General features: G+C 36.8%; 1 protein-coding gene across 2 annotated transcripts in view; it reads right to left on the reverse strand.

Moving 5' to 3' along the window:
• The window catches only part of TRPC4 (transient receptor potential cation channel subfamily C member 4), a 137,596-nt gene that overhangs the window by 12,819 nt on the left and 111,862 nt on the right, over positions 1–12,915 (reverse strand). For both annotated transcript variants that reach the window (XM_071738066.1, XM_071738057.1), the window contains 4 exons: positions 12,491–12,630; positions 5,138–5,451; positions 2,789–2,984; positions 897–1,091 (listed from right to left, as the gene is read on the reverse strand). In XM_071738066.1, the coding sequence (XP_071594167.1) occupies positions 897–1,091; positions 2,789–2,984; positions 5,138–5,451; positions 12,491–12,630 (845 nt within the window). The remainder of the gene's footprint in view (positions 1–896; positions 1,092–2,788; positions 2,985–5,137; positions 5,452–12,490; positions 12,631–12,915) is intronic.

Genomic DNA, 12,915 nt, shown 5'->3' on the forward strand with positions numbered 1-12,915 from the left:
TTACATTGGGGAATACGGAAAACATAACTAGGAACTTGGTTGTTGATGAGCTTGGTTGTTGCATGGATATTTCCTCTAACAATACAGAAAAACTGTGCTAGGGACTTAGGTATCTTAACTGGATAAAGATAGGAGGGATAAATCCAAATCTGCTTTACCAATGAAGCTACCAGAGAAAATCTGAGATATTACACTGAGATATTACACTGAGATATTACACTGATATCTGATAAATCCATGTGCAAGACTATTCTTGCTCCCCTTGCATGTCTTCTACTTTTTTCTTTTCTAAAAATTTCACTGCTTATCAGAAGTATTAAAATAGGGTACCGATACGATTTTGAAATAATTTTACTAACTAATCAATTCCAAGTAAATGCTGTTACCTTTCAAAATGTTTTACTTAGAGGGAACAGCTTCTGGTATGAATGCTTCTATGGTAAACACTTGTCATTTCACAGAGAGGGAGAGATGGAGAGTCAGAAAGATGGAGAGTAGTTCATGATGAATACATGATACAAGAGTCTGTGGTTTGTGATTTATCAATATAATTGAACTGTGATGCTTGAGCTAGAGATCATCAACCAGACCCCTGGGATTGACAAACGAGTATACACACTTGATTTGTATTGCTTTTAATCTTCATTGCATTATCTGTAGACAAGAGACAGTCATGGTTCATATTGTCCTTGCACAGCAGTATGATGATGCTTTCTCTTCAGTCAAGTAGATTGACATGAATGTAAAAAATGAACAAAACAATAAGCATTGTCTGCTAGGATTATTCTGTAACTCAGATGCACATTGTTTGACAGTTTGGATGCTCAATAAGGCTGAGAAACTCCTATATAGCAAAGAGAAAGAGAACTACAGGAAGAATAAAATACAGATCTTACCCCTATTGTTCCAAAGCTTTCAGGTTTTCTTCTAATTTTTTTCTTACAAAGGTGTCTCCATAACCATTTGATCAGATACCACAGAGACTTTGGGCTTGGTATGACATTAAAAGGAGTGGGCAGAGTTCCTCCTTCTTCAAAGTAACTCATCCAGAGTTTTGTTCGAGCAAACTTCCACTCAATGTCTGCATGATCCTGCACATGAGAAACACAGCACCAGCACAGATAATGCTGTAATTAAGGAGGCGAAACAAACCTCTGCAAAACTCTGAAAGACAAAAACTTGAGAAACCCTGGAATAATAATTAATTTTCTGGTTAAAATACCATTACTTTCTTTTGACAGGAAAGTCTTTAACAAAAATCAAAGCTAAGGTGGTTTACTTCAGTAATGAGATGTTCGATATGTACAGCATATATCCACTCTTGACTTTTCTTTTCTTGCTACAGGCTTTTAAATAATTAAATTCCCTCAAACAACAAAGGAAAATTACAGGCAGAAAAATGTTGGATTTTTGTAAGAGATTTTTTTTTTATAATAGCATCTCATCATTATTCCACACTGTTCACTCTAATTACTCTGCTGTGTAACAGCTTCAAGAAGTCTGTAAGTCTCATGTACTCTGGTAGTAATTGCTAGATCCAGAAATTCACAAACAGGTTAACCAAAAAGTCACGAAGATACTTAGAACTCTTGCCTCAATTATCTTTTCTTTCCTCCTACTTCAGAATTATATGTTTGGAATAGGTTGTAGGGTATTTGTTAGGTTTGTTTGTTTGTTTGTTTGTTTGTTTATTTTTGAGGGTTTTTTTGTTTTGTTCTACATAATATTTTACAATTTTGAAAAATTTGAAAAAAATGAAACTAAAGGATTGAAACTAAAAGAAACTAAAAGGAAAAGAATTGAAACTAAAGAAAAAAAGAAAGTAAAGGAAAAAAGGATTGAAACTAAAGGAAATTAAAGGAAAAAATTGAAACTAGGATTACCAAATCTAGGAGATGAAGAAATTTAAAGTACTGATAAATTTGGACAAAAAAATATAGTAGCCAATAGCATAAACTACAAGTCTAGTCCTAGCCTTTATTATTTATCCAGACATTTGGTTATCAAAATAGTAATTTAAAAGTTGTAGGAGGAAAAGTATTCCACCTGCAGCCTGAGTTTTGATGAACGCTAATGCGTTATGATCTCATGTGCCAGACTTTGCCAACTAGCATTATATAAACACCTGTAGTCAGTAATTCTTTTGTGGAAAAACTTGAAATTTCCATATTCAAAAAAACTCACATTTTGAAATCTGGGGGCTGTGAAGATTTCTTTTATTTGTTTGCTTTCTGCATAATACATGAATTATCATATGATGAATCAGTGTTTATTTTCACCAGTCTGCTTAACAGACAGATGAAAAATAAGCCAACTGGTCTGAAAAGGATAAAACTGGTTTTCATTAAAGGAGAAAAAATGACACTGCTAAATGAGAACTCATGACCTTTTGTTTAAATTGCTAAGAAGTCCAAAATTGTCCATGAAACATGGGCATCCAATTTCTATTAAATGCCTATTCACGCTATATAAAAATCAAAAAATTACAGCCTTTTAAAGGATTTTAAAGCCTTTTAAATATTATGTAAAAAACTATGGTGATAGAATATGAGCTGGCTTCTGCAGCAGGACCACCTCTTCTCCATTTAGAGTTGTGGGGAAGTTCCCTTCTGCCCAGTCTAGCTGGGGTATGGTTTCTGTGTCCTTCCAGAACAGTGCAAAAGAATTAAAACAAATCAGAAAATTTGTCCCAGTCTCCTGCCTGTAAAAAAAATTATGGCCAGAAAAACAGGATGTAGGAACTGAGAGGTTTATATTATAAATCAGATAAAGATAAGGAACCACTTACAGCAATAAGTTGGTAAGAATTATTCATCATGGCTATTAGCATGTTGAGTAGAACAACCAAAGAGATCACATTGTAGGTACCAAACATGGTGGCCCCAACAAATTCAGTAAACTCATGCCTTGCTTTCACATTGGTCACATAGAGATTGATGAGTCCAAATATAGACCAGAATAATGACTGCAGTGTTTCAAATAGTCTGAAAAACAAAAACCCAAGAGGAACAGCTGTGTAATAACAGTACTTTCCAAACAAAAAAAAAATGTACTTTCCATATTGTTCAGATTTAATTATTTTTTCCAGATTTTTCCCCCCAAATACAAAAAAGCCCTTTGTTGAGATGAATGATACTTATCACAATATAGGCAACATATATGGAATACCTTCTAGGGAAACAGAAAGCCTTAATCAGCCTCCAATGATGCAATATTGAATCTATAAATAAACCTGAGAGCAAAATGCTGATTTTGATGAAAGTTCTGAGCGATAAATATAGTTTTAGAGTTCTTATTTTGGACAGCTGACAGTAGAGGGTAGAAGAAGGATCCAAAAGTAAATAAATTATTGTTTTCATCAAGATGTTGAAACACACCTACTTGGTGTTGTCAGTTTATGCATTTACTATTTTGAGAGCCACTGAGATAAAATGAGTTGCATAATTAGAAGGACATTGTTATCCGTAGAAGATCTTTTGCTTTGCAGAAGTTTGGAACAGCAACAAGAAAGCTAAATAACAATAAATGACTTCATAAAAATCCTCTGTGACTCGAGAGTTTGACAGAATTTCCCTTTAGTACAATATGCAGCTAAATTATAGTGTCATAAGCATGGGCCCTGGTTAGCCCAGCTGCTTCTAAAATGTATGGAGCAAAATTTTCTGCTTGTCTGTTCCCATATCTTGAGATTAATTGGAGTGTGTTTTTCCCATGGCCTCTCTCCTGCTCCTTCACCCTGACACCAGGAGCAGGTTACCCAGACAGGATGTGTGGGCCACCAGTGCTGTCCACACCATGCCTGGAGCAGAAAGGCTGCTGAACTTTGGGGACTTGTCTCACCCGGGGCTGTCCTGCACTCTGGATCTACTTTCCAGAACTGGGCAAAAATTAACCCTTCAGCCACCTTCCCTCCACATGGTATCATCTGTGAAACCCAACTTTGTGATACAGTGCAGTGCTGTCCTACAGAGACACCTGAGAGGACAGTGTGCTTTTATTTACAGAAACCAAAGGTTTCTGCTTCTCTGCTACTGCAGCACAGTGTGTATGAGTGAAAAGTGCTGATCTGGAGTTTCTTGGCTGGTTTACATCCACACGAATTACGAACACAAATTGAACAACCAGTTCAATTTGAACAACCAGTTCCCCTGCTCACAGTAGCAGAAAAGGCTCATAAGGCATGACAATTTGCCTTGATGCCTTCTGGCAGTAGTACTCCTAGTTTTCAATGTTTCCCAGGTGAATAATATTACTTCCCTTGATTTTCAGCTCTGAAAAATTTGCTTGTACTGTTTTATTCAGATCAAAGTTTAGACCTGCACGGGGTGTTCTCAATCTGCAAGACAAATATGTAGTGCCTGAGAAAATCACTTGATTAAGATGATATAAAGGTGTTATTTGGTTAAATTATTTGCTTTGAGAAAGAAGCCATTGGTAATACATATTTTTCTTTAAAGCCGAGACAGTATTCATAGAAGGCAAAAGGGAAGAGGTATTTATAGTAGGAGTCGATTCAGACTCGAAGTTGAAAGATGAGAATTAGTATCAATTTGGTAGCAATTTCATATGATAAATGAACTACAGAACATAGTGAAATAATATTGATTCCTAAACGGAAAAAGAATAAACTTTTAAAACAGAAATTAGAATACAGTATTTGATTGTATAGACTCTGGGTCACTAGGAGCCTGGACAGAATGACTTTTCCTGCCACATCTACCAGGAATCATGTTTTAGCACATCAAATTTACTTAATATCCCTGAGCAGACATGGAAGAAATGCAGGGGGACAGCTGCATGGATAAGCAAGCTCTGATCCAGTGACCTTTTTTGCCTTAATACTAAATTTGTACGTTCTAATGTCGTATCATCTCCCCCTCCTCCTTTTTATCCTTTTTATCTTTTTATCTTTTGAGATAACTTGAATAGTACAGACTTTGCTGTGATATGGGATGAACATTACTACAGAGTGATGTAATTTTTTTTTTTTTTTTTAAATCAAGCTAACTTTAGATGTGACTGTCAGGGTACCACCTTAATACCAACAGAAAACAGACAGATTCTTTCCCATAAACAACATCTAAGTGATTAAAATAGTGGAGCAGAGGGAGAGGATAGAGAAAGATGAGCCACTTACGTTGAAAAAGCATTATTCTGCTTTTCACATCGTATTCCTTTGCAGTTGCCAGGTTCATTTGTCTCATAGTAGAAGTACAGCTGGTTCAATCCATTTGCAAAAGCCAGCAGCACAAGGCAGTATATGAAGAGAAACTTCAAAATGTCCAGCAACATTCTTCCTAGAGATATCTGCAGAGGTCCCAGGTGAGAATTTGCAGTGAATAATGAGATCAAGCGTAGGGAGCTAAAGATGTTCGCGATTGCAAACAGGGCCTCAGCCACCAGGGTTGGATGCCACATGTCCCAGCTCTCCCGTGGAACTAACCCACTGTACTGAAAACAAGCAGAAGGGAAGTTATTAATCCTGGTTTACTGCATAAACAAACGTGTCTGTTCCTTTAAAAGGGCTTTTGCATTTGGTTATAACCTTGACGGTATTAGACTTGACCAAGTCTAATAGTTCTGACTGAGAGTAAAAGGAATGGCTTTTGAACACCTCAATTTTCAAATTATAGAAATTTTCAGCTGTAAAATCAGGTACATTAGGTTTTTTTGCAGAATGGTACATATATGACAATGATAGATAGAAACCAGCAAGAACTTTGGCAAGTTGGAGGAAAACATTTAATCAAGGCACAAGTATTTTGCTTAATCACTAACACCAAACCAATGATGAAAAAGCTGTTTACTAACGAGCCATGGCAAACTGCCTGTGTGTCCCATTATCAAAGAGTCTGATCCCTGCAACTGAGACTCTTCACTGAAAATGAATGATGTTACTTTGCACTGAGGCTTAACTACTGTGGCAGACTCATTATTATTTATTGGGTTTCATTAATCTGTTTTACCGAACATATCAGAGGCCAGAATCTATGCTATGAAGAATTCTAAAACCATGGGATAATATATTGTGAGGTGGATTTCAAAGGATTGTGGTGGGGTTTGTATTTACCTACTTCAGACCACCCAGATGCATCCTTCAGAGATGCTGAAAATGCCCTCAGGTAGTAAGGAAAGGGACTCTTCTGTGTCACTGGGGCCAGATGAAACCAGGCAGTCAGACATCACAACATTTCCACATGACACTCACTCTCCAAAGAAGGTGACTGATCTCAAGGTCACCTGAACATATGCAGACCTGTGGGATTCAGCAAGATTAATCCCAGAGTCCTGAAGGAACTGACTGATACAGATTCCAAGCCACTCTCAATGATATTAGAAAAGTCATGTCAGTCAGGTAACATCCATGGTGACTATAAAAAAAGGGAAACATTGCATCCATTTCTTAAAATGGTAGAACAGGCTATCTTAGGAAGTACTGACTGAGCCTCACCCTAGTGCCTGGGAAGATCATGGAACAGATCTGCCAGGAAGCTGTGCTTAAGGAACATGGAAAACAGGGAGATGATTTGGGACAGACACCATGGCTTCAGCAAGGGCAAATCTTGCCTGACCAACCTAGTGCCATTCTATGATGAGGCAGCTACATCAGTGGACAAAAAGCACTGATGTCATCTAGCTGGACTTCTGTAAGCTCTTTGGTACTGTCCCCCACAACATCCTTCTCTCTAAACTGGAGAGATACAGATTTGATGGATGGACCGTTCAATGGATAAAGAGTTGCTGGATGACTGCAGTACTTAATACACTGATCAGTGGCATAGACAGAGGGATTGGGTGCACCCTCAGCAAGTTTGCAGACAACCCCAAGCTGAGTGGTGTGGTTGACACACCTGAGGGACAGGCTGCCATCCAGAGGAACCTGAACAAGCTTGAGAAGTGGGTACATATGAACTTTGAGGGTCTGAGTAATGACAAATGCAGGTTGAGGGAAGTAATTCTGGCCATCCACTCTATTCTGCTGGGACTCCACCTAGAGTACTGTGTTGAGCTCTTGAGTCCTCACTACAGCAATTACAGAGAGAGAATGTAGAGAGAAACAGAAAAATGACCAGAGTACTTGAGCTCCTCTCCTGTTAACAAGAACTAGGAGAGTTGGAGTTGTTCAGCTTGGAGACAAGAACGCTCCAGGGACATCTTGTTGTAGCCTTTTAGGACTTGAAAGGAACTTATAGGAAAAACAGGGACAAACTTTCTAGCAAGACCTTTTGCAATAGGACAAGGGGCAATGGTTTTTAATGTAGAGACAATATTTTCAGACTAGATATAAGGAATGAATTATTTTACAATGAGAGTGGTGAAACACAGGAACAGGTTGCCCAAAGAGGTGGTAGGTGCCCTATTCCTGGAAACACTTAAGATCAGGTCTTTTGGGGCTTTGAGCAACCTGATTGAGTTGAAGATGTCCCTGCTCATTGCAGAGAGGGTTGAACATTTAAAGGCCCCTTTCAACCTAAATCATTGTATGATTCTGTGATTCTGTGATTTAAATCATGGATAGGAACTGGGGACTAGTTTGGACTGTGCCAGTTTGTACAAGCTTTCACCATGCTGGGCTTTCTCTAGCCAACTGGTTGCACAAGTGAGATGGTTCCAGTTCCTGACAGCAATCCCTGGCACAGTTTTATTTACTTAGTAGCAGCAATAGCATTTCTTGTGGTTTTGGGGATGAGAATTGGAAAATTGGAGAATGGTAGCCCATTAAAGAGTAATGAATTACTCAGCCTTATAGCTCAACCACCAGTGATATTTGTTCTTTAAAAAGTCAGGAATTAAATCCAGACCTGCTGGAGTCAAAGCTCAGTACAGCCTTTGTTAGTTTATCCTTTCCCCTAATGATTGTGCTGTAAAAACAAGTCTCACTGCATTTGACATAGCAGCTCCAAGAGAGATGCTATCCTGCCTCATTTGAAATTGCCCTTCAGTCCAATTCTGATTGATGCAAGGTTGGTGATGAAGTAACAGGCAGCAGAAAACACAGCTGAGTTATCAAAGACACCAGCTAAGATATAAAAGATATAAAAGCCAGAAGAAAATGAAAAAAAATTAGCAATATTTATTGAGAAAAGAGAGGGCAGAACTCCTCAGCATGTTTTCTATAATTTTTTTCTTTGAATAATATTATACAGTGTGTTATTGTGAATTCTGATGGCACCCTACAATCCTGGTAGGTGCAAACTTACATCTAATAAATGACTAGGAACAACTGTCAGTGCAAGCAAAAATTAGGTGCTGAACAGTGCAGATGCTGGGTTTTACTGACTTATCCAAATAAGAGAAAATCTAATGACCTCTTATTTGTAAAAGGGAAATAAATGGCACAACTGTGTTATTTCAGCTTCACTTACTCCTTACTTACAGCCTTTCTTGAGCTCAAATGATTCCTGACCATGTAGATACAGTGCAAAAGGTTTCATGGTTGTAAGCAGAAAGAGGGCTGTTATTTTAATTTTGAGAAGACTGGAAATAATTATCTGAAAAATAGTGAGAAAGGTGAAGGCCCTAGAATTAAGTTTGGAAATGATCTTTGAATACACTAAGCTGAAAGAAATAATATAAAGAAAATCATGAGTATAAGAGGTCTCTGAAAACAAACTCACATTGATTCCAGTTAATAAAGGACACTGAAAAGAAACCTAGAAATATCAATGAAGACCAGCAGAATGAAGAACCACACGTGTTAAAAAAAAAAAAAGCAGAGGAGCAAAAGGACTAAACATATTAAACCAAGAAACACAGGAAATATGAAACTTGTATCTTAGGACCAAACAAACCAAAACATTAAGGGCTCAAGTATTTGCTCTCACTCATGCTTTTTTCTTCTGTTATATATAAAATAAAGACATCATCACTGTTTTATGAGATGGAAAATGGTAAGAGCAAATATAGCAAGGCTGAGTTTATTGCACATTATGATGTCGATACTTTGCAGTCTTTCTGTTCCTATTTTGTGACCCTGCTGAACTTCTGTATCTCCTTAAAAATTCAAACATAGCCTTTTTGACAGGTACTATAGTCAACCTTCATTTGACATGATTAAATAATACATGCAATTAGCTCATCAGTTGGATGAAATGTACATGGCACATCAACAGAATTTTAAGAACGGAAAAGAAATTGAGCAGCATACAAACAGTTGAGTTTCAAGGCAAAATTATGATGACTCTGCAATCCAGAGAATACAAGATAATAATTCTTGATCCTTACTCAAAGTAATGCAAAATAAAATCTAAAATAAGAACCATTTGTGAGAAAAACTCAGAGGGATCACTGTTCTCCCATGTGGACAAAAATCATGAACTTATCATGATCTTATGAAATCACCAAGAGAGATCAAATAAGATACAGGTTAGGCTAGCTGAATGTTTAATGGGCTACTGGATCCTGGTCAGATGTGACCCCCTTAATTCTGATAGAAAAAACAAAGGTTAAATAGTATCTAATTCAGGAAAAGAACTTTAAATCCTTTTCTCAAAGGTCATATGTGAACGCAAACTTCTCCTACTTTAAAATACATGTTCCAATCTATGCATTCATTATGCTGAATTTCAGAGCAGCAGTAGGAATGGAAGTGGAGTGGCTGAGAAAAGAGCTTTAAAACAGTGATTTCCTTGAGGAATCAAGTCTATAATTATTCAGGGTCAAGGAGGGTTAATACTCCTATGTAAATGGACATTTGATCTGTAAATCTGGTGAAACATCAATCAAAACTAAATTACAATATAAAAATATATGAAAAAAATGTTGGCTTCTGCAGAACTGGTGACAGAGGAGAGATGACATCTTATTTACTACTAAACAGAGTAGGTCTGATACAGTGACCATCAGGCCAGGACATATTGAGACAAATGATGTAATTTCAGTTACTTTCCAGAGTTCTTGCCTTGAATAGGAACCCGTTCCCCTATTAGCTTTTCGTTTCAGTGGCTGAGACATATAATCACCAACATGAATTTGCATGCAGTCTCTAGTAGAGTGGAAAACAAGGTGCACCAGGTCCAGAGCTGAGATTTAACAAATATTTAGGATAAACCAAGCAGGGGTTGAACATAACTTGACATTGTACCTACATTTACACATCAGTACAAAATAAATTATCTTTCAAAAAACTAAAAAGAACCATTTCTCTTCAAGCACTCCATCAAAGCATGAGTTGCTTAAAATCAATCATCTATAAAACATGTGACAATGCACTATTTATAGTCACATTATTTATAGAGGAGAGAGCATTTTCAGTGGATGTACTGTGTATTTTAAAAAGACCTGAAATGTTGATGTACAGAGACTTAAAGCATGATCTTTTGAAAAATATTATAAGTACTCATTTTATTTGTATACTGACAGTGAAACAGGTAATTCTAAATTACCTTAGCAGTTCTCTTATCCTCTCATACACAATCTTTGGTGTATTTCACACTATCCCACAAGATGCTGGAAATAATAATACCTATCTGCTTAACCCTTGTGTCACTCAGAGACCCTAAAAAATGAGTAATAAACACCATGGTTTTCTCTGGGAACATCTATCACATGGGAGAGTACTGAAGGCACTCATAATTTTATTTAAGAGAGATGGTTAATATGTTTTAGGGGGTGCTTGAGCTGATTCATGCATCTAAGAAAGCTGGGTTATAGATTTGGTTAAACCTGTATTTTAGAAAAAAACTTGTGTAAGGTTTAAGAAATGAGAATAAATGTTTTATATCAAAACTCACTGGTTACACTTGGCACCCTCTCAAACTCATCTAGTATAGAGGAGGGGAACTGTTGTAGCTATTTGAAGGCTGTGTGGCTGGATATAAAGTTCCACTTGCATTTCTCAGTTCATTACATTGTCTTGTGGTTCAGTTCCCTACCACAGCTGATGGGCTTTCAAGGAACAAAAGGTGTTTGAGTACAAAATTGTACATGGTAAAAAAAAAGATGCAGAACCAAATACAGTGCTTTATGCACTGTGCTGATTATGAGTGGCATGCAGCCACTAATTTGGAGAGTAATGGTTGCATATTTTCCCAGACACTGTCACCTTGGTGTCTGATTACAGTAAGTAGAAGCTGTCTGGGAGATGAAAAGATTATAACATCTTCTAATTAATATTATTCTAAAGGTAATAATTAGTCATATCCAATGCTTTGGAAATGCATTTTCAATGAACTGCTCACTTTGATATGTGAAGAGTTAAATAACTATTTCTTTTCCAGTCACTTTATGATCAGGCATCCTTGTGTCCAAAAGCCATTTCACCAGCTTTAAGTGACAGCTCTCCTCACACTTTTGAGCACCTTCCTTTTTTTAGGAAACAGCTACAAACTTCTTTGTGTGAAAAGGCTTCCAAAAGTTTGCAGCCAGAGACAAGGCATGTCAGAAACCTTTTGTCACAGGAGGAGGCTGGTGGGTCACTCTGTGCATCCCTACCACTGATCAGCAGATATGTGAAGAGAAAAGAGGATAAAAATTAGAGATTCCTGTGTTCCTCCGTGCTTCTGGCAGGGCTGCAGCATGACGAGCTGCTGTATGAGGACAGGAAGCTCTACCCAGCTACTTGATGGCTCCCTCCTTTTCCCAGAGGAAAGGAGATTGACAGAGGAGAAAATCACCTTCCATGCATACATGGTATCTCCCAGTAGGGAACTTGAAAAAAAAAAAAAATTAAATACAACAGTGAGCACAGTGGCCAGTAAAAATGGGCTTCTTACTTTTACCTGGATGTGGTAAGTTTCAGGGCAGATGCTAAGAAATGCTTTCATTTCCATTCAGATGTGGTTTTCTTGTGTTTCAGACCTTTTGTTTTTTTAAATGAAAATATTTAATTTTATGAGGAATTTCTCTCCTAGTATGTATTCATGTTGAACACATACAAAATGTGACATCTTCCAGGGCTTTGGAAAGAAGAGCTGGTTTGCTGGAAGATACTTCAAAAAGTGAGACTATAAAACTATTCATAAAAAATCTATGAAAACAATAAAAAATCAATATATTTAGTCTGAAGTGAGCATTTTATCCCCTTCAGCGTTACTTTTTCATGTTGCCCTTAAATTTTCAAAGCAAAATTTAAATCTTGATCTTTAGGTTTAATTTTTTTCCTTAATTTTGAGTAAATATTATTTCTCATAGTTCCATTTGGAAGTGCAGAAAATTGTCTGAAGGTCAGTAATTTCTTGCAGAAAACAGGCAAAGACTACCTGAATGTAATTTTTGCAAACATTATTAAATATTACCAGTAATTTCTCCTTTTCATAAAAAAAATGACAGGATGATTGTTCAGGAGCAAATACCAGAAGACTTCTGGGCCAAGAAGAAAAAAATATAAACCACAACATTTTGTTTGCTCTTATCCAGCTCTAGCTGGCAGACAGCATAAAACAGCATATCACACATCTCTTGCATTGCTAAGCCTGAGAACGTCCAAATACATAAGAGAAGAAACCTAATTTATTTTAAATATTTTTCTGAATTTTTAAAAGAAGTTTACCTTTGAAAATGCAACAATTTTCAAAGAGATTGTTGCTAAGTACAAGGAGTTCATTACAAAATCCATGAGGTTCCACCAGTCATGAATGTAGTCCTGCAGTCCACCATCCCACATCTGTTTAATTTCACCCCAGATAAAACCTGTAAATAGAACATAATTAACTAAGCATGAATATTAAATAAAAAGGCTGTGATTGTTCTAGACACTTATCTCCCACTGGATTGATTCTTCTTACTTGTAAGGAAAAGTGGATAAGTGCTCTAAATCACATATTTAGGTGAAATTTGATTTTCCCATTAATGTTTCTGGAATTAATTTGTCAGGCAAAACAAATAAACAAAAATAATTTGGTTATACGGGGAAATTTCTCTGGCTTCCTTCAATTTCTTTCACCATCATATCCTAATCAAATATTAAAAGGGTCT

This window comes from Heliangelus exortis, chromosome 1, assembly GCF_036169615.1.
Source record: "Heliangelus exortis chromosome 1, bHelExo1.hap1, whole genome shotgun sequence".
NCBI classification, from domain to species: domain Eukaryota; kingdom Metazoa; phylum Chordata; class Aves; order Apodiformes; family Trochilidae; genus Heliangelus; species Heliangelus exortis.